We start from the raw sequence: 21,636 nt of genomic DNA on the forward strand, positions 1-21,636 counted from the left end.
TCTTGCCAGCCATTGTAAAGTCACGAGTCCATCCAGCACAACTCCTCCCTACGGCAAAAGTCAAAGGGAAGTTTCCTGATTCCCTCATTGGTTCTGTGGACCGGGCTGCTACTCCGCTCATTGTCCCTCGGAAGAGGATTGTCGTATGCAAAAGACCTTCTTCCCCCCTCATACAGGAGGCTGGGGCCGCCCGCATTTACTTTCTCCGCTTTCCGTCTTCGGCGTCTTCAGAACTCTTCCTATCCCCCAAGAATACGGCGATGTAAGTGCCATCGTACACCAACGACCATATCCAAACATCAGAGGCTAGAGAATGACCGTAGCTCTAATAATCAGCAGATTGACAGGATGGGCCCCCCAGGAGTTGCTCCAACACCTGTAACAGTGCCTCGAAGAGCCGTTCGGAAGGCGTGTCAAGCATGTCGGATGCGTAAGGTCCGTCCATACCCCTGATTATCGCAGATGTCACTTCCGTACGAGGTTCTTGGCCGTCCACAGAGTTGTATATCGACGCCCTCTGAGATCTTCCATCTTGATCACAGATGGTTGAGCCAGGGCTGTTCAAGTCAATGTTACCACAGTCCCTCCAGACTACTTATGACTCTGCATTATTGTGAATCCGCGATTGACTCAGTTGACATCTCTCTCAGGCAAAATGCAACGGCAAGCGGCCTCAATGCGGCTTCTGCACACAATACAACCAGCCATGCCACTACCTGGAAGATAGGCGGCAGTTCAGCCGGCCGACAAAGGCGGAGATTCAAGGGAAAGATGAAGAGATCAACTCATTGAGGCTGCTGGTCAAGACGTTGAGGGAGACTGAAAGTCTTGAGGATGTTAGAAATATCCTGGGCCAGCACCAGCGAATGGTACACGGTGACCCCACGGATGATATTACCGACAGCAATGAGGCCTGCGAGAGCCTGATTAACGACCGCGTCACAAGGAATGAGGCACCGGCAAGGGTGTTAGGCGCAAGTGGGACAACAAGAATCCCTGGAGCATCAGATAGAGCCATTCCATTCCCATCACACCATCCCTCGACCGAATCGGAAAGAGTGGTAACCACCTTCTCGGCGCACGGTGCTTTTCCTTCAGCCATACCAGAGATACGGCCCCATGACGAAGGTCACGCAGCGACGCGACGCTACAGATCTGTTGAAGCTGAGTGGAATCACCGCGCCACGTCGATACCCCCCGAAACCCCAGATCAAAGCCGCCATCAAGAAGATGATCAAGAAGCAGAAGACAGCCCGATATTCCACGGACCCTCCTCCGCTATGCACGAGCTCTCCAACCGCGGCGACGGCACCCTTCCCGAGCATTCAAACTTCATCGGTTTCGGCCCCTACCACCGATATTCCGTCCCTTCCCAAGAAGGCACCTCCGCTTCGCGCCTCGCCAGTGCCTCCAGCGACACGAGGCTTGCATCGAGAGATTCTGACGACGACACTCTCACTCCTGAAGTTCAATCGATCATTTCCCAACTCGTTGCTCATGCCGCGCTGCAACGACATCGTGAGGTGGCTCATCTGTACGAACGACGATTCGACTTCGACGGCCTCGACCCTGAGATGGCAATGCATTTCTTCGATCTGCACTGGAACCGTCCTCATCTCTCATACCTGATTACTTACCGTCCAGCGGTGATGGACAGCCTCGCAAACAATGGCCCGTACATCAATAAACTCCTCCTCAACGCCATATATTTTGCCTCTGCCACGTACAGCGAACGGAGTATCTCGTTGCGGAGGGACAAAGATGACCCGCAGACTGTTGCTGCCCAATTCCTTGACCGGTTCAGAGAGTGCCTGCAAGAGGAAGGGATCGAAACTCCCAGTGTACCTTCCATATGTGGCCTGATCCTCATGGGCACCGCCCTGGTGTCGATTGGGAAGACCTCACCGGGATGGGTATACTGTGGCATTGCGTATCGGATGGTAATCGACCTTGGATGCCACCTGGAAAAGTCGTCACGCAGCAGCAACGGCAACTGCGGTCATTTGACAGCATTGGATATCGAAATCCGGAAGCGTGTATTCTGGACCGCGTATGCCAACGATAAAGTCCAGAGTCTCTATTTGGGACGACCGTGCTGCTTGCAGGTGTCTGAGAGCGACGTCAGTAAGAGACTCCTCGACACCTATGAAGAGACCGAGCCCTGGAAACCGTACATCGATCCGCTCTATTCCTCCAGCCCGACCTCAAAGCTTCTCGCGGCGTACGTCCCACGGCCCACATATGCGGTCAGCACGTTCCGGGCACTTCTCGACCTGGCGGAGATTGCGGAGATGCTCATCAGTTCGATATATGCGGTTTCATCTTTGAAGATGGCTGAAGAAGACAGAGTGAGGGCGTTTGAACGCATCGCCGAAGCATTAGAAACATGGGAAAGGAAGCTGCCGGTACACCTCAGAATAGAAGATGATCACCCAGCACCACCACATCTTCTTACCTTGCATACTACCTATTTCGCGTTGAGGATTCTTCTCCTGAGGCCATTCTTTCCAGGGGGGCACCTCTACCCTACCACAATCACCACTATCCCTTCATCCGACCGTACTTCCAGACTCACTTCAACGAGAACGTCGCCCCCACCCCAACAAGCCCCTTCAGACTTCCTTACCGCCGCTCGGCTCGATTGCTACTCGGCAGCCCTGTCCATCCGCGCTCTTGTCACCTCCTACCGTCGCTCCTTCACCCTAGGTCGAGCTCCGATCCGCTTGTCATATTGCATACTTAACGCCGTCATGGTGTTTATGCAGGATGCCCAAAGGAGTAAAGATCCGAGTAGGAACGTGGAGGAGATCAGAGATTGCTACGAGGCGTTGAAGGAAACCACCCCAGCAAATTTGGGGCTCAGGAAGCCCTTGAGGATCATGAGGGGTCTGGTGCAATATTTGGGGCTCGAACAAGATACAGCCCCGGAGCAAGTTCGAGCAGTGAGTGGTGGATTGGGGAGAGCGGGTTCAGACGGAGACACAGGGCATGGACAGCTGAACGCGGGGGGGAGTAATAACCCACGCACGAGGGACATTCTTTCCGCCTCCTTTCCGCCTCCTAGCAACAACCCTGGCGTCCCTTATTCGTCCCACTCACATACTCGCCAGGTGGTACATCCAAGTCACAGCGAAGTAGGTGGAGGAACCAGACAAACTCTGAGCCATCCACTGCCAGCACCCCAGCCTATGGACTTCTCTAAAGGAGTGCAAGGGACTGATGGTGCGGGGTCCCATGGATCAGAGGAGAACGAAGACTGGAACATGGACTGGAGTTGGAATACCGGGCTTGATGGGTTCGGGTTGTACGACGACGACGATTTCTTTGGGATACTCCAGCCGAGTGCGAGCTGAGGAGGTTTGAGATAGAGATTTCGGCTTCAGCTACTCGTAATTCTCTGAGGCGACAAGGGCAGGTATCTATTCAAGAAATATCTGCGAGGTAATACCTCGTATTCGGTCCGGTAGTCGGTGTGCCACGGCAACGGATCAACAGATGATCCGTCACATCACTTGGCCTCCAATGCTATGCCAACCTCGCCCTCTCTTGATGTATCCTCCGCCACCCACAATCACCTCAGACCTCCAATCTGCCACCATTGCAATACTCGATATAGGCTCAGATGCCGTCTTCATCTCGCCACCCTCCCAGCCTGTTTATCACACCGGCTAGGGGCCCGGCTAACTCGGCTCCATCGGCTGAGAGCCCGGGACCATGAATCATCTCCATCATTTCACCCACAGCTTCCCCTATGTCGATCACATCTCGCATGTGTGACCTCCGTCTAAGCGAGCCACTGGGGCGGGTGCAGCACCGCTATACTCTTCGCCATTCTTCTCCAGCTTCTCCACACGTAAACCCGGAGAAGCAGAATGTAGATGGGGAAAGGGAGACAGGCTACGGCCCAAGTTGCAGGGGATATAACACATGGCGTCTGCCGTCTCGATCTCATGATTGATGTCTCCAGCTCATGTTCCAGACTGCGCAGTTCTTCACGACCTCCTGGCCCAGCTCTCCTTTCCAGAGTATTTCTGTCACTTCTGACACAGCCTAGCCTACCCCTTTTGCTTGAACCCTTGCCTTCAACACCAGCTGTGTCTTTGACTCACACTCTGTGCCCAGCAGCATGGCGGACAAGGCACCCTATCTCGGCCTGCGAGGCAAACGCCTGACAACAGCCCTGATTGTCATGGTTGTCTGCCCGGCCTATATCATGATCGGGTATAACAATGCAGCTGCCGGTGGTCTGTTGACACTTCCATCCTTTGTCGAGACCTTCCCGAGGATTGATACTGTCAATACGACTGGCAAACAGCAGGCGGATAATGCAAGGATTCAGGGTAAGCTCCTGCTGCATTTGTGCTCTGTCGATTTCAAGTCGCCACTGTTATCCGTCGACGCTATCGATGCCACCAGCTCTTGTCTGGTTGCGCAATACGAGGGAGGCTAATATGCTACAACGCTCTTAGGCACCGTTGTGGCACTGTACACCGTGGGTTGCATGTTCGGCTCTCTTCTATGTCTGAAGCTCGGGGACAAACTCGGCCGCCTGCGCACCATCATGATCGGCTCCGTCATCGAAATCGTCGGCGCCACCATCATGTGTACGTCCTTCTCTCTGGGCCAGCTCCTTGTCAGCCGTGTCGTCCTCGGCTTTGGCTTTGGCGCCATCAGCGCCACGGTGCCCGTATGGCAGTCTGAGTGCTCGCCCGCCGAACACCGTGGAGCACTGGTCGTACTCGAGGGGATGTTTGCGAGCTGTGGCCTGGCGCTCAGTCAGTGGGTCGAGTTGGGCTTCTTTTTCGCGCCGGGCAGCGTGAGCTGGCGGTTTCCCTGGGCGTTTCCCATTGTGCTCGCCATCTGGATTCTCGCAGCTTGCATGTTCCTACCCGATTCACCGCGGTGGCTGGTCAAGAAGGGACGCATTGCCGAAGCGACCTCCATCCTCGCCATCCTCGAAGACCTGCCGGAGGACTCACCTGAGATTCAGGCCTCGATCCACGAGATGCAAAATTCTCTCGCAGAAATGGACAAAGGCAGCCTTCTGGGTCTGTTCCGCAACAAGGGTGACCGGCTGCTCAATCGCACCTTCTTGGCATGCTTCAGCACCTTTTCGCAACAGATGAACGGCGCCGGCGTGATTGGGTTTTATACGACAACCATTTTCGAACAATATGTCGGTCTGCCGCCCCTCACATCCCGCATTCTGTCGGGCTCGGTGTACACCTGGCAGATTGTCTGCTCTTTCTTGACCATCTACACCGTCGACCGCATCGGTCGTCGCCCTCTCATGCTTCTCGGTGCCGCAGGCATGGGCGTTGTATTCATCATCCTTGTTGGCACTGTTGGCCACGCCGCAGATTCTCGCGCATGCTCCATCGTATCAGCCCTGTGTGTCTTTTTGTATGGCTTCTTCTTCACCGTCGGCGCATTGGGGGTGAACTATCTCTACGGCACGGAAGTCGCCCCTTTGGCATATCGCGTACCAATTTACAGCCTGACCTCGACGACGCTGTGGAGTTTCAACTTTCTCGTGGTGGAGATTACGCCGATTGGGTTTACGAACCTGGGGAACAAGTTCTTTATCATCTTTGCGGTGACTAACCTGTGCATCATTCTCCCTGGTGAGTATTCCTTGTCTCCTTCAGAACCCTAGTCCGACGTCAGAGAGAGTCATTCATGACTGACTTGATTCGTTTACCTAGTGGTATATTTCTTCTTCCCTGAAACTCGCAGACATTCGCTCGAGGCTATCGATGCCGTTTTCAAGGGCGCCAGCAGTCCCTTTGACGTTGTCCGTCGTGCTAAGAAGCTCCCATCTGATGTCGTGCGGCGGGATGATGCAATCCATATGGTTGAAGCTGGAAAGTCGAGTGAGTCGAATACACCGGTCGAAGGGGAGGACTCACAAAATGAGAAAGCCGTCTTTCAAATGGTGGAGAAAGTGGCATAGATCTCTGCTCAGACAGGGAACACCAGCTGAGGTCTATAAGTGAACGGCGAGGACTGATGTGCACTGTAAAGTTGTTTCGTGCCGACCCGAGGCCCTCATGGGGGAGCTGTTAAGTCACTGGTATCCAAGCTGGCGCGAGTGCACATTGCTAGTTTTGGTATTGCAGTAACCCGCATGATGCTTGTTGGTCCTTTATAATGGATTGTGTTCCAGGTGCCCAGCTGGTCATTCATGGGTCATACAGGCTACGTACAACGGTCAAGCCTTGTCGAGCTAATTGGCGCATTCCTCGGCAATGCTTATCTATCTCCAAATGCGAGATCCCAAAAGAGACATACAGAGATGTCCAAGTGACCATGGTACACGCAGCCGACTGAACAATTAGCAGCGGCAAGTGGCCGATGGTACTGTCCCGACGAGGCATCAATTGGAGAAAGCGGTGGGCAATCCGCAACTCAGACCTCCGGGCATCGAGCAGTGATCGCCGGTATATAGCGCCAACAAGATGGCGCCGTCGGTTCGGAGGTGTACAACTCCGGCTTCGCTGCTTCCGGGCAACCATTCCCCTCTCCCATCTCCTACACACTTTGGACCGCGGGTACCAGCGGAGGTTTAAGATGCGAGTCAAATGGCAAGACGACATCGTGCCAGAGGAGGAGGGGAAGGGTACGTTTCTCTTCCGACCGACGAAGAACGTGGAGTCGATGGATGAATATCTCCTGGACACGGAGTAGCTGGATATGGAAGCATCTGCGTTCATTCGATCCTTATAATTACATCCATCGACAGGAGGAGATACGCAGGACATCTAAAGTTCTGAACGTCTCGCTCTCTGCTATCGATCTCTAAACAAGACCAGGTTCGCCAGTGTTTAGAAGCAAGCAGACAGCAATTCCCTCCAAGCACGACCATGGCTCCCCTCCTGGATATCAATTCCGACCCGCCCTTCTCGAGCGGATTTCTCGACATGAAGCAAGCAGCGGCCGCTATCAATGAAGTGCAAGTAGCCGATGGCGTCCCCGACACGCCCGTCAAGCGCCCAACAAACGGAAAGTCTGAACCACTCACCACGAAGGAGACTCCGTACGTTGTAAGGGAGGTGCCCATGGGCACGAGGAAGCTCGTCCGCGTCGTGTGCCTCGGAGCAGGCTACTCGGGGGTCGTGATGAGTATTGTCTATGCGCAGCGGATGACCGACATGAACGTGGAGTTCTGCATATACGAGAGGAATGCCGACATAGGCGGGACGTGGCTGGAGAACAGGCATGTCTTTCTCCTGCCAGAATTCCTACCCACCTACATTTCACTATGCATCGCCAGGTGATTGCAGACCCCTAACGTCTGTGCGTGTATGACAGGTACCCGGGCTGCCAATGTGACATTCCCGCGCACAACTACTCCTACTCCTTCGAGCCCAACCCCAACTGGCCCGGCTACTATGCTAGCTCACGGGAGATCCACGACTATATGAAGCAGGTCATCAAGAAGTACGACGTGGGGAAGTACATGCACACCTCGCACGAGATCTTGAGTGCGGTCTGGAATGCGGACCGGGGGCGCTGGAATCTCCGGGTGAGGAAGCCCAGCGGCGAGGAATTCGATGATCACTGCGAGATATTCATCAACGCAGGGGGCTTGCTCAAGTAAGGTCTCTCTTAAACGCGAAGTGGGAATCTGTGTCCAGAAGACTGACAAACCAAACAACAACGCTACAGCAATTGGAAGTGGCCCAACATTCCCGGCATTGCCGACTATGAAGGAAAACTGATGCACTCGGCCGGCTGGGACGAGTCGTACGACCTCACGGGCAAGCGCGTCGCCGTCATTGGCATCGGGTCGTCGGGGATACAGATCGTGCCGCAGATCGTCAAAGGTGCCCATGTGCCATCATCCCTAACATATAAACCGGGATGTGTATACTGACTATATCCCAGTCGTGGACAAACTGACCAGCTTCATCCGCTCCAAGACCTGGATCTCGCCCGGTCCAGGGATCAACGAGCCCGTCGACGGCGACCCCGAGATGGACGAACACTACCGGTACACGGCAGACGAAATTGCACGGTTCAACAACGACCCGGAATACCTGCTACATCACCGGCGCAGTCTGGCGGACCGCCGCGCGCAGATCTTCGACCGCGCGATCAAGACCAGCGACCTGCAGGCCAAGGCGCAGGTGGTGTTCGCGGCGACGATGAAGGAGCGACTCGGGGAGACTGAGCAGGGCCGGCGCATCGCCGACATGCTGATTCCGGACTTCCCCATCGGGTGCCGGCGCCAGACGCCCGGCATCGGGTTCCTCGAGAGCCTCGTGCGGCCCAACGTCGAGGTGATTCAGGACGGCATCGTCCGCGCCACCAAGGGCGGGATTCTGTGCAAGGACGGCCAGGAGAGGCTACTCGACGCCATCATCTGCGCCACAGGGTTTGACACCACGTTCAAACCGCGCATTCCCATCGTTGGCCTGGACGGCGTCGATCTGCGCCAGAAGTGGGAGGACGAAGAGCCCGAGGCGTACTTTGGCATCGCGGTGCCGGGGTTTCCCAACTATTTCTGTAAGATACCTTCCCGAACCCTGCTCTTGCATATGCTTCATTTGCCGCCCCCCTCGGTACAAAAGAATAAGAAGCCCCCTTACCTAACCACGAGAAAAAAACCAGCCTTCCTCGGCCCCAACAGCCCCATCTCCAACGGCACGCTCGTGGGCGGCCTGCAAACGACCGCGGCGTACATTTACAAAGCGATCAACAAGCTCCAGACCCAGAGCATCCGGTGCATGACAATCAAGCCAGACGTGGTGCGCGAGTTCAACGAGCACTCGCAGACCTGGCTGCAGCGCAGCGTGTGGACGGCCCCCTGCGCCAGCTGGTACAAGCGCGGGACCACGGACGGGCGCGTCGTCGCCATCTACGCCGGCACCAGCTCGCATTTCATGGAGGCGCTGCGGGAGCCGCGCTGGGAGGACTACGAGTATGAGTATGACTACGAGTACGGGGACGGGGACGGTGGTGATGATGCCAGTGGCGGTGGTGGTGGGTTTGGGTCTAGAAGGAGGAGGAGGACCAATCGGTTTGCGTACTTGGGCAATGGGCATACCGTGGCCGAGGGCCGTGGGGAGAATATGGCCATGATGCAGACGTTGGATTTTGATCAGTTCTGGGAGCTGGTGGCGTAGCATAGCTTGCGTGTGTATGTATCTATGTAGCTACCTAGCTAGCCAACTAGCTACAGTGCTAGAGTGCTTGAATAAAGTAGAGCAGAGCGAGGAGAAAGGGAGGAAGAGGCAAGGAAGGAAGATCCAAAAAAAACCCCGGGAAAGAAGATCCGCAGGGAGTCGAGGATTTTGTATGGTTTGTGTGTATGTATGTATGTGTAAGAGAAAGAGAGAGAGTGTGTGTATGTGTTTGTGTATGTGTGTGTGTGTGTGTGTGTGTGTGTGTGTGTGTTTTTGTCTCCTACATTGACATCCTAATGTTTTATATATATATTCCCCCGTTAGATTCGTGACCACCCGACGACGACGACGACGACAACCATTTACTGTAGGGTTTCTGTCCAAGCTGGCTGTCAATGCGGAACAAGGTAATAGTCCGTGGAGGGAGGAAGTGGTCATTCTCCAAGCAGATCCGTAACCACATATACCCCGGAATGCACCCCGGACGGCACCTCGACCATGTACCCCCCCTTCGACCTCTGGCAGGCACGCAGGCACGCAGGCACACAGGTAGATACACAGGCATACCAGTCCCGGAAGTAGCTCCTCACACCGTATCGAACCTCTCTCTCTCCCCCTACCTCTCTCTGAGTCTCTTCTTATTGCTCCGCGACCATCGCTGCCCACCGGGCCTCGTCGTCGCCTTCGAACGTGATCGTCGGGCCCTGGTAGTGTTTCCGCGCGTGGGCGAACCAGTTCGCGATGCCGAGCAGGAGGGCGATGCCCAGAATGACGCAGGTGTAGTCTGTTATTTGCCACGAGAGAGGGAGGAGTGGAGCGGTCAGTAAAAATCTAAACGCACGTCGAGAGGAAGAAACACGATGGGGTGGGGGAAGGGGAGGTCGGTAGATATATATATATATATGCGAATGTGCATGTATCCCTGGTATGATATATATCTTTCTCACGAATTGTGCGATCTGACGGGGAAAAAAGAAATACTCACTCATCGTGTTCGCCGACGTGGGCAGGAAGGGCGGGAGATTAAAGAAGACGGTGGTGACGAGGGCGAAGACGACCACGACGACGTTGGCGGTCCATCCCACAACCGACGGCGGCGCGAAGTAGCGGGTCCGCGGCAGGTATTTCTCCCCGCGCCGCCGGTAGAGGAGCAGGGCGACGGGGATCAGGAACGAGATCTCCTGGAGCACGATCGACGAGCCGATCAAGGCGTTGAAGGCTGTTGAATCCCATACCTGTTAGCGGGGGAAGAAGCAGACACCCCAGAGTAAAGAAATGGAATCGGCTTGCCAAAAAAAAGAAGGCAGTGACAAAATAGATAAATAAATAAGTACGCACCCGTCGTCGATGCGACAAATACGCAGCCACACACGACTAGGATGCCGTAGGTCAGGAACAGCGCATAGACGGGGACCTGCAGGGTCGAGTGGATGCGGGCGACGCGGGACGAAAAGACGAGGCCGTTGTCGCGGGCGAACGACCAGGCGAGCCGGCTCGATGTCTCCTGGATAGCGTTGAGGATAAAGACCGCCATAACAATGCTAACCATGATGAAGGCCGCCGTGAGGGCCGTGGATCGCAGGCCCTGCCGAATCACGACCCAGGGGACGTATCTGTTTGTGTGAATGTCAGTGACAGATAATATGTATTTGCTTCATTGATTGGCGCTTGAATCTTCGATTGAGAGAAAAGGGGGACATGTCATGCATGTGGATACGTACTCAGTCGTGGTCATGATGGCCTCGATGTCTGTCAATGCGTAGAGCTGGGCCACGGTGTACGCGAACGCGGTGGTGCAGCCGATGAGCACGGCGGTGATCATGGCCATCGGCACCGTCTTTCTCGGCTCCTTGCACTCCTCGGCGATGTGCATCGAGGCGTCCAGCCCGATGTACATAAAGCAGGAGGTAGACAGGCCGATGAGAAAACACACGCCGTCCGACCAGCCTGTGTAGTTGATGAAGGTGGCCCAGACGAAGCGGGCGGGGGCCTTGGGCGACGCCCGCACCATCAGGGCGACGAAGCTGGCCAGGAACAGCGAGATCGTGAGGCCGACTATTTGACAGACAAGTCAGCTTTCGGACTATCCAACACCAACAACGACGACGACAAACACAAGAATGATTGATATGGGAGAGAAAATGCGTACATCCAATGTTATGCGTCCACGGCGCGCGTTTGAGTAAAAACAGGTTGTTGAGGAGCACAAAAAGCGCCATGGCCTGGTAAATCAGAAAAACGTGCCACTGCTTGGTCTCGAACCCGGGGTTCAGGGCGGCCACCAGGGCCATGATCTGCTGGGCGGGGATGATGGTGACGGCGGCGCCGATGGCGATCCACGAGAAGATGGACAGCAGGCCGCAGGCGTACGACAGGCCCTGCTTGATCTTCCTGGGCGCGAGGATCGAGGCGAAGTGGTATTGCCCTCCTGCGGTCGGGTACACGCTCGCCAGTTCGGCCATCGAAATGGCGATGCTCATGTAGGCGATCGACGACACGATGATGCTGTAGATGAGCGTGGCCGGCCCGCCCTGTAAGAGGGCTAGCTGGATGCTGCCCGCCACGCCGGCCCAGCTGTTGCAGATGACAAAGGCGAAGGCGACGATGTTCCATTTCGTGAAGTGCGTTTTGGCCGGCGCACTCCCGATCGTGACGCCCTGGAGGCTCCCATCGCCCACGCTGACGAATTGCTGCAGGTCTTGCTCTGTAGTGTGGGTAATCTGTTAGTTCTGGAAATGGGAAAGAAGTCTATCCAGGGAGTAAGTGGGTGGTGTGTGAAAGTACTGACCACTTTCTAGTGTCTTGGGGGTTTTGCTGTCCATGGTGTAAAGGCTCCAGAGAAATCGTGCCACAAACCACGCAGAAGGAGGAAGGCCACATCTGGGGGAGAGGGTGGGATAACAATATAAGAATGGTCCATTGATAGATCCGGGCCCTTCGCTTCATTCGCCGGCCCGTGTGAGGGCTACCCATTATTGCAGTGCAGAAGGGGGAGACATTTAACCGCGCTTCGATGCATGTAATGCCCGTCACCGGATTGGGCCGAGATATGCGCATATGTGTGTGTGTGTGTGTGTGTGTGTGTGTGTGTGTGTGTGTGTGTGTGCGTGTGTGCGTTAATAGCTGCACGATGCTGGCTTGCAGGGACGGACAGGCTGTTGAGTTCCGATTCGGTATCAGGGCCATCATCATCCCGTCGTCTGCAAGGATATCCCCTCCATTCGTCGCCAACACTCCTCTCAATCAACCCCGCCACGAAATGATATCAACTTACCTGTCTGTTTTGTCTGTCTGGTCGTTGTCCATTTGCTGGCACCGCTATCTTTGTGTCCACCTGATGACACTGGTGTTATCTACCGCCCCTCCCCCGAGCTTAGGTGGTGGACTAGTGTCGAATGGGCAGAGACCTCGTACATCTCCTCACTCCTTTCTGTCGCCACTGTATTTATTTCTGTTCCGCGTAGCCCTGGGGATTCATTCATCTAGTCAGAAACAAGTGTTTGTATAAATCCAGGGATCACACTAGCAAAAACTTAATGTGGTAACATAGTTCCTTCCCGAATGTTAGACGTGAGATGTGGAGGCGGGGCTCTTTGGGAGGGAGAAGTGGCGGAATACAAACTGTAAGATCGGCGAAGTGCGTGTGCTGTGTGATAGCTGTGAACTAGGAAGACACCGCGGTTAAAAGTGAGTATCAAGAACCCCGAATAGGTCTAGTGCAACGCGGGGTACGGGGACCCCAGCACTGCCTGCCTAATTAGTATATATCTCATATTAATACGGAGTACGGAGTATCAAATACGCAATACGAGTAATGTTGATGACTATGTGACAGCTTTTTCACAGATTCGCCGACACCTTTTTGATCAGTCCCTCATCCTTGGCCCATGCGATGACCTCGTCGGCTGCACGGGAACCCGCTCGGAGTGCTCCCTCCAGGTACCCCTTCCACTCGTACGCCGTCTCGCCGCCCGCAAAGTGGATGTGCTTGAACGGCTGTCGCAGCGCCGTGCCGTACCGCGAGAGCATGCCCGGTCCCATGGTCGACGTGGGTGCGCCGCCCAGGTAGGCCTCTTCTGACCAGTTGACGTAGTTGACCTCGAGAACGTCGTCCTTTGCGAGATGCGCGTGCTCGGCCCCCAGTAGCTCCGCAAGGTGATCAATCACGACTTCAATGCGTTGAAGCTCACTCAGCGTCGCCCATCTGGCCGCCACTTCGCCCGCGATGAACATGGCCAGAGAGTACTGCTGGCGTGTGTCGTCCGAAATGTCCCAGGAGAAGCAGATCGGCCCCTTGAAGCTCGAGAACTTGCCCACCAAGCCGAGCTCCTTCCACCACGGCCGACTGTACGTGAGAATCATCTTCGCATATACGCCGGGCTTGGTGCGCGAGACGAGTGCCCTCTTGTCGTGGGGCAGGGGAGGTGAGAAGTTGATCCCCGCATAGGTGTTGGTCGGGATAGCAATAACCACTTTCCGGCAGAAGATCTTTTCCCCAGTCGCCGTGTGGACGAGGGCTCCTGCGGCCGTTTGGTGGATGTTGTCGACCGGACTGTTGATGAAGATGGATCCAGGTTTCATCTCATCAGCAAGACCAGTCGCCACAGCCGATGTACCTGCCAGACATGTAAGCGGGGGGGGAAGTCTCTCACGTCGATCCTTGGGTCGTTCATTCATTACCTTGCTTGATCTTGAGTGACTGGGCACCCTCTTCGCCCTCGGTCGCGATACTGATGAAACCCCCTCCTGACTTGATGTAATCCAGGAAATAATGCATGCCAATCTCGGCGGGATCGCGACCGACCACGGCGCCGGTGAAGAATTTCATCGCGGCCTTGGTCAGATCGTCAGTCAACCCTTTGCTTTCGGACCACGTCTCCATCGAGACGTCGAGGTTCGTGGGGAATTCATGGGACTTGCGGATGTCAATGTTCTCGCTTCCCCCGTCGATGACCTCGCACAACGCTATGTTGAACTGGGCGACCTGCTCGGCCTCGGGCTGGGTCACGAATCAATCAGCAAACACACCATTTCCAAACAACTGATCGAAACACAACTTACAGACCCAGGGCTGGCCCTCACCACCGTCCCGTCCTTGAACTGCCAGATTTCGTCTCCGTCGGTATATTGATCCACAATGTCCAGACCGAGCCGCTTGGCCGTGGCGTACACTTTCGGCTGCGTCTTTTTGTTGATCCAGGTTGCCCCCAGCTCGACGATGCCCGGACCGCTCTGCAGCTGCTGCGACCGGCTTCGACCGCCAATGCGATGTTTCGCTTCCAAAAGCACACAGCTCAAGCCGGCCTTTTGGAGGTCCCAAGCCGCTTGCACGCCGCTGAAGCCGCCCCCAACAACGACCACGTCGACCTTTGACGGCGTGGCGGGTCGAGCGAAGGAGCGAACGGAGGGCCCTGCGTACCGCGAGGCATGCCCTCCGGCCGCGGCCACCACTTCGATTTCAAGTTTGGCTCCCGGTATGGCAAGCTTCGTGACCGGGACCAGAGTCGTGAGTGGGCGACGCACGGTGCCATCTTCGTCGGTCATAAAGTCGAGAAACAGCGAGATGAACGACTTGCCCTGCTCAAGGGACCAGTCGACGACGTAGAAGGTGACCTTGATCACATCTCGCGCCGACGCGCCGGACTTCTCCAGTGCCTGCTGGAGGTTCTCGTACACCGTCTGGGCCTGCTCCTCCAACGACTCCGCAAAGCTGCCGTCTGGTCGCTGAGCGATGATGCCCGACGTGAAGACCAAGCGGTTGGATTGCTTCAGGCTGACGGCGTGGGAGTAGAAGCCCGGGTCGGGCATGCCAGGAGCGTCACTGAACCTCACCTCGGGTCTGTCGTCGCGAGGCGCCATTTCGGGGGATTGAAACTGTCCCGAGTGGTCAAGATCTGAAGCTGTAGTGTTGAAAACGCGCCGGGTTGAAGAAGTAAAGAAACTCTTCCGTCCTTTCAAGGTAGAGACTGGAAATGTTGAAACACCACCACCATATTTATATCCTCTGCATTGAGAGCTCCAGAAAGTGACACGCTGAGGAAGTCGACGAGCAACAACACGAGATGCGACCATACGCAGAACTGTGTCCCTAGGATATTGAAGTCTTGTTCCACTATCCTCTTTCCCCTGTGTGCCTAAACGGTGCCATGAGGCAGCTCATTTTGCAATCTTTGGAGGTCACGGGCAGAGAAGTGGTTGCCGCGATGATTTCCGTCCTGATCAGATAAGCGGCGCCGGTTCGACGTTTGCACCGCGGCTAAAGGGAACAAGTCTCTCCCTCTTCTCCTACATATCTTTGCCACCTCCAGCATTGAGTAAATACCCTAAATAATGAGACGGATCGCGATCCGCGCTTCCAACTCTTCTCTCTTCTTCCATCCTTGATCCGCCATCGAACCTCACACCGCGCTTGGTCCTGTCAAAGATGCCCAGACCGCCAAATCCGTCGTGGAGAACAATGGCGTCGTCGCTCTCGCAGTCCCCAGACGAATAGGTAATACACTTCCTTATCGATCCATGACGGACAGAATGGGTTCTTCCCCGAGGCGCGACAAGTCGGCCTACATTCGCACCAAAACGGGGTGCCTCACGTGTCGACTAAGGAAGAAGAAGTGCGACGAAATCAGACCGACCTGCACGGGCTGTGCTCGCAACTTCATCGACTGCCAATGGCCGGTCCCACCAGACTCAGACAACCAAGGCTCTAAGAGAACGAAGTCGATCTCCGGCGGCGTGAGGCGCAAGGAGAGGCAACCGACATCGAGGAGCACGAGTGTCGGTGCAAGCACTCACAGTACCGCCAGTCAACGGGGCGAACTCACGTTTGTTTTTGACCGATATTCACCCAAGTCGCCACCGGCACAGGTGCCTTCTCCTTGCGCAACACCAGTCGTTGATGTTGAGCAGCAGGACGATGACGATGACGGGGACGAGAAGCCCGAGTCCGTCATCTTGTGGCAACCGGTGACGGCGTCCTTTCTTAGCACCGACCGGGCTCTTCTGCTCAATCCCAGCTCATTGCTGTTGCTCCAACACTATCTGGAAGCCACATCCACTTTCTTGGTGGCTAAGCCCCTCTCGAGCAACCCTTTCATCACACTTGTCCTGCCTTTGGCCTACGCGGATGATCTCCTCATGCATTCTGTATTGGCCTTGAGCGGGACCCATCTCAGCTACAAGAAGCGGGAGGATTTGAAGATCCAATTGGCGACTCGTCAGCATTATTCGTTGCTGCTGCGGAATCTCCGGACGTTGTTTGCAGACGAGGCTTCTCATGATGATGTTCGCAGGACACTCCGCCTGCTTCTGGTGTTGGTTGTACTATGTCATGTTGAGGTGTGAGGCCCTCCATACAGTGAAAGGATGGCAAAACTGACAGTAATATTTAGGCCATCTCTGGTGAACCACATGGCGGCATCTTCCCACACCTACGGGCCGGCCGTGAACTGGTTCTCAAGCTCCTACAAGAGCCGCAACGGACACTCCACGATGACACCAAGCTGGTCAAAGGATTTGCGTTGGAGGTATACTTTTACCTGGTCTTGGTGAACAGCATCACGCCTTACGGCCGCGATAAAGCCCGCGTGCTCCCGGTCGACTCGTTGTGCTCGTCCTTGGACTTTCTCCAGGAATACGAGACCTTTGGGGTATTTTTCAGCTGCGGACAAGGCCTCTTCGAGATGATTTCTCAAGTCTCGATGCTGGCGACTAAGATACTGACGGAAGAAGAATCTGGTGTGAAAAGCCCGGACACCCGAGAAGATTCCTACCGCTTGATCAATGCGATCACCCAATGGGAGTCACCCCCCGTGGCCCCCGAAATGACGGAGTGGCAGGCAGAGCACGTCTGGACGGGAGAGATCTACCGGCACGCGCTCTTGATCTTCATCGAGGCATCCATGTGCGGTTCGGTGGTCAGCAACCCCAAGGTCATCGTCTCCATCCAGCGCCACATCGACATGGCTTTCCACCTGTTCATGCCCGTGGCCCGGTCTCCGTTCGTCACGGTATTGCTATGGCCGATCATGATCATCGGGTCGTGCCTAATCTGCGAAGACCAGCGCCGAGAATACATCCACGTACTGCGGACGAAACCCAAGATCGATATTTCTCAGGTGAGCGAGGCGGCAAACCTGTTGGAATTTTTGTGGGAGGACGAGGACGAGCGCGCCTACGGACCCTTTGGACTGCACTTCGTCATGAGAAAGCGACACATCAATTTCAGCATGGCCTAACGCCCTGTCTTTGTGCAGGTTCTGGGAGAGCGAGTGAGGCGCCGAAGGCAGCCATGACCTCATTGGTCTCGTCGAGGATGGGACGGTCTGGTGGCTCTCGTTGGTCCGTGAGTTGCACGGCCGAAAAAAATAGACCCTGCATCAAGTGCCGGATGAGTCGGACGCCCAGCCTCATGGCGCTGTCCTTCGGAGTCCTAGAATGCTACCAACATGCCTAGAGAGCCAGAGCAGCAAGCATAGGCGAATAGTGGTTAGCAGCGTGGGGGTCACACGAGGAATTCATTTCACCCAACAGCTCCCTTGCAGCTGAGATGCAGAGCTAGTTAACTCATGCAGGTCGGCAGCCACAATGCAACAAGCGATAATCCGAACCCCTTCACCGATGACTGACTTCTTCATATTCCCAAATGTCCCTTTTGTGAAACTTATTTTCTTGACTATCATCCTGGTCTGTAAGTACTCCGCATATCACATGCATATAGTATACACGGATGAAAGCAAACCCCCACGCTAGAAGGCAACCATCCCCTTCCAAAGCCCTTCTATCTCACCTAGGTAAACTAAAATGAGGCTCCTCTCTGACTCTAACTCTGACTCTGACTCTGACCTTGCTTGCTGGCTTGTTTCTCTCTTCTTGGACCAGGCAACCACTCGTATTTCCGTCTTGGCGGCTTGGTTCGCTTTCGTTCTGAAGGACTTCTACGTCTTGATAGCTTGTCCGGGCGCCTGGGTGCCTGACACGACGAGATGTGATTCGTCAATCGCTGCTTCGGACCTGGCCGATGAGGCTGTCCTGCCGGTTACACTGCCCTTTGCCCTGCCAGATGATATCGATGTTGGAAGGATTGACTGTCCCAATTACATAAATCTCCTTCTTTCCTCCAGAGTTGGCCTCTTCTTCTACCCATTCGCCCTGTGAATTGCAACCAAAACAACAAGGAAAAGCCCTTCTGGCGAGTACACAGTCTCCATAATCCCAAATCACGACAGAAACCCCATTCTACAAATCATATGCCCTCCGAGAGTCTCGACAGCCTTATCATATCTTTCTCCGACTTTCAGAGGTACAATGGTCACCACGCCTTACACACCCTCGAACTCCCTCGTCCCCCAAATGACCATTCGGCCATTCCCGTGGATTCTAAAGCTACTCCTCGAGACATCGCCCGATACCTCACACAGCCTGGCACAGATCCAAATTCGAACAATGGCACCATGAAAATCCTGCTCATTCAAACTCATAATCAGTCCACAGCCAAGCGGTCTGTGAATCTTCTGTCGAACCCAATTCCCTCATCCCAACAACCACCTCCGACCCAGACATTCCAACATCAGAAACAGGCCGAATTTGTGATTGATATCCTCAACAATGTCGACCTTCCACTAGCCGCGTTCGGGGCATACCTGAAAGCACACTTAACTTTTGTCTGTGTCCCCACCTTCTCCTCATATTCCCAATCCAATAATCGTCCCAGAAAGACAACTACAGCCTACTACTGTAGCGGAACTAGTTGGTCGGTTACGTGGTGTTATAACCGTGCAACTCGTCACACTGCAGCCGTCATGTGGTATCGTGAGGGTGACGGAGACCAACGAAAGAATGAGGTACTGACGGACCTTCTTCGTCTGCAAACCCATCTGTCTCATCCTATGCTCCTGGGTTATATCAAGACTAAGGTATCCTTGAGCTTTACCTTCGACATGTTGGACGATATGAATCGAGAAACACTCGCTCTCGAGCAAGAAATCGGGTTCCCCACCTGGAATTGGGTACTCGATCGCGTGGAAACAGGACGTGGTGTAGGTGAAACGCAAGATCAAGCTGTCGAAGGTTTCAATATCCTTTCGGGCAAACTTACCAATATTCGGTTTCGACTCAGGACTTTCCAGCAGCAAATCAAATTCATTTCGAGATGTAATAATCAATATCGGCAGTCTCTCGACCGATCCGCACCATCTTATAAATCAGCTCGGCGTGAGTGTGAGGAACTCGACCATTTCATGAATGTGATGTGGGACTATACATTCATTCATCTGTTTGACGCCGACTCACTGGGCGAACGACTCCATAATGCCATGGCCTCGGTCTTTCAACTGACGACACAACGTGATTCACGTGCCAGTCTTGCCGTGGCTGACATCAATAATGAACTCGCGTGGCAAGGGAAGAACACCAACAAGGCAATGAGGACTATTGCTTTCGTTTCTTTGCTCTTCCTTCCGGGGACTTTTGTCGCTTCGTTCTTTGACACTCCGATCTTCAATTTTGCCATACCTGCAAATCACAAACAGGTTATCGTGCCCCTACCTTTCGCGATATACTGGACGGTGAGCATCGTGTTGACGTTGGGTTTAGTGCTGGCATGGGTCAGCTATCTTCGACGGAGCAAGGAGATGGATCTGCGTGAACGAGAGGTTGAAAGGAAACAGTTTCACGAGAGGATCCGGCGGAGAATGCCGGGTGGTCCTGCGGCGATGTTGTTAGAGGGTAGAAACGTCAGCGAGAACGGGTATAAGGCCTTTCAGAGACGGTCCACCTGGGAAATCTTGATGAAGAGTCGGCCTCGTGATGGCCACAATGCAAGAGGTCGGAGAGTTCAAGAGGAGTTATATGGAATCCCGCTCCAGCATCCATACGCAAGCCCAGATGCTGGTATCGGGTCCTTGAAAACAGCCTATCTCAACCCCCGAGGACGCGATGAAGGCGGCTGGCCGTCAGCAGTGTAGGAACTTGGGGATTCACCGAGAGATTTTCTAGGCGAAGTTTCGGGGTTGGCGTTTAGGGCATATTGTCACATTTTCGGGAGCATATAATGATAGTATTGACGATGATGATGAGTATGATGGTCAATGAGCAAATACCTTCTTTGAAACAAAGCTGCGCGATTCCTGCCAAGCCTTGCATTGACGAGTCAATGATGACGAGGCTGAACGGCTTCAACTTGCCCCCCTTTTTACTCCACTCATCTAACCTCCTGTGTCATTGGCTTTCCGCCCTGGCGTCATGACTTCTCAGCTTCCACCTTTCCCATCCACAAAATGGAGGATTCCTCTCAAGCACGGGCCAGCAACCGAAATCCGCATATCCACTGTGATCTGGCCGATCTCTCGTTTCCCCTGAGGCAGCATGGCGGGGAGCTTCACCCGGTATGTTCCAAGGGACGAATCACCAGTCCGCTGCTGTGTATTTTCGTGCAACCTCACTTACTCACTATCCTACCCACCCAGGCACTCCAGGCAATTTCCAATGCCCAGGGTATGTCTCATGTTGATTTCTTTCCGGCAGCCAGCTTTCCCAGTGATCTCAGCGGTACAGGGCAGAGCTGGCTAGTGAGGTGGCTTCCTGCTTCAAGCTTGCCTGCATTCCCGAAATTACACATGTGATGATGCTTTTCGCATCAAGCCTTTCTACATTCGATTAATAAAAGAGCACCTGACATGATGGAATGTTTGCTATTGGGGAGTCTCCTCACGGGTTTGACCGTTTCCTAAAGGGTGCCGTGTTTTCTCTGGTTCACGCGATCACCATACCGCTGTTGCGCTTCCTGATTGAAACGGCCCTCCAGCTCCGCACCTTGGGTCCACCATATCATGACGTCCTGCTGTTCTTTGCCATAGTTTCAATCCCAGAAGCGGGGAAGTCTCTTGTTCCCCGTGTTAGACCTCCATGTTCCAAATGCACCCTGTTTCTGGACGATCGCCAGGCTCCAACGCCAGATCGCACTAACATCTCAGATCTAGAGGTTCTGGGCCTCACCAGGGGAACAATATCCGCCGTCATGGCTTGAGAGTACCTTGCTCCAGACAGTGATCGATGCTCGAACAGCCCGTTCCTGGAGAAACAAGCATTTGTCGAATGGCTGAGAATTGATCTCACCGCTATGTTTCAGATCGAAGATCGATCTGCAAAGTGACCAGGCACCAGCAAGGAATTGAGCCAGGTCAGCACGGACAGACCCTAGAAACAAGGAAAACAATGATTCATCAGGAGATGATTTCAGACATGTTCTGCTTTGGGTAGCTGAAGTGATGACGAATCCCGAGTTGCCAACAGGCTCCTGTTCATACAGAACAGAGAAGGAACGAAGAACAGCGAATGAGACATCACCGACGTCACCGACGTCACCATGGATGCATTGGACCTTCGTGAGGCACAGGCCATTGTCAAACCATTGATGAGCTGAGAAGCTATGACCAAAGAGCAGACATTCTGTCTATATAAACTGTCGACTCTCCCCGTCTTGCAGCACAATTCCATCATTCTCCATCACCAT

General features: G+C 54.4%; 7 protein-coding genes across 7 annotated transcripts; 5 read left to right on the forward strand and 2 right to left on the reverse strand.

Annotated features, from left to right (window-relative positions):
- Positions 1-542: 542 nt before the first annotated feature.
- Positions 543-3,353, forward strand: AYL99_09321 (hypothetical protein; the record flags this gene model as incomplete). Its single annotated transcript, XM_018840828.1, has 2 exons — positions 543-545; positions 651-3,353. The coding sequence occupies 2 exons, from the start codon at positions 543-545 to the stop codon at positions 3,351-3,353; spliced, it is 2,706 nt and encodes a 901-aa protein (XP_018689509.1).
- A 773-nt stretch (positions 3,354-4,126) lies between these two features.
- On the forward strand, positions 4,127-5,953 carry AYL99_09322 (hypothetical protein; the record flags this gene model as incomplete). Its single annotated transcript, XM_018840829.1, has 3 exons — positions 4,127-4,340; positions 4,470-5,624; positions 5,706-5,953. 3 exons carry the CDS (start codon positions 4,127-4,129, stop codon positions 5,951-5,953), a joined length of 1,617 nt encoding a protein of 538 aa, XP_018689510.1.
- A 910-nt stretch (positions 5,954-6,863) lies between these two features.
- Positions 6,864-9,128, forward strand: AYL99_09323 (hypothetical protein; the record flags this gene model as incomplete). Its single annotated transcript, XM_018840830.1, has 5 exons — positions 6,864-7,273; positions 7,312-7,596; positions 7,669-7,826; positions 7,888-8,508; positions 8,614-9,128. The coding sequence occupies 5 exons, from the start codon at positions 6,864-6,866 to the stop codon at positions 9,126-9,128; spliced, it is 1,989 nt and encodes a 662-aa protein (XP_018689511.1).
- A 638-nt stretch (positions 9,129-9,766) lies between these two features.
- AYL99_09324 (hypothetical protein) lies at positions 9,767-11,950 on the reverse strand (the record flags this gene model as incomplete). The annotated part of the gene is made up of 6 exons (XM_018840831.1): positions 9,767-9,912; positions 10,114-10,347; positions 10,467-10,741; positions 10,850-11,183; positions 11,278-11,832; positions 11,917-11,950. 6 exons carry the CDS (start codon positions 11,948-11,950, stop codon positions 9,767-9,769), a joined length of 1,578 nt encoding a protein of 525 aa, XP_018689512.1.
- A 1,018-nt stretch (positions 11,951-12,968) lies between these two features.
- On the reverse strand, positions 12,969-14,987 carry AYL99_09325 (hypothetical protein; the record flags this gene model as incomplete). The annotated part of the gene is made up of 3 exons (XM_018840832.1): positions 12,969-13,744; positions 13,809-14,127; positions 14,190-14,987. 3 exons carry the CDS (start codon positions 14,985-14,987, stop codon positions 12,969-12,971), a joined length of 1,893 nt encoding a protein of 630 aa, XP_018689513.1.
- A 669-nt stretch (positions 14,988-15,656) lies between these two features.
- AYL99_09326 (hypothetical protein) lies at positions 15,657-17,362 on the forward strand (the record flags this gene model as incomplete). The annotated part of the gene is made up of 2 exons (XM_018840833.1): positions 15,657-16,463; positions 16,517-17,362. The coding sequence occupies 2 exons, from the start codon at positions 15,657-15,659 to the stop codon at positions 17,360-17,362; spliced, it is 1,653 nt and encodes a 550-aa protein (XP_018689514.1).
- A 1,011-nt stretch (positions 17,363-18,373) lies between these two features.
- Positions 18,374-20,089, forward strand: AYL99_09327 (hypothetical protein; the record flags this gene model as incomplete). The annotated part of the gene is made up of 1 exon (XM_018840834.1): positions 18,374-20,089. One exon carries the CDS (start codon positions 18,374-18,376, stop codon positions 20,087-20,089), a length of 1,716 nt encoding a protein of 571 aa, XP_018689515.1.
- Positions 20,090-21,636: the final 1,547 nt, after the last annotated feature.

Source organism: Fonsecaea erecta (genome assembly GCF_001651985.1).
Source record: "Fonsecaea erecta strain CBS 125763 chromosome Unknown Scaff9, whole genome shotgun sequence".
In the NCBI taxonomy this organism is placed as follows: domain Eukaryota; kingdom Fungi; phylum Ascomycota; class Eurotiomycetes; order Chaetothyriales; family Herpotrichiellaceae; genus Fonsecaea; species Fonsecaea erecta.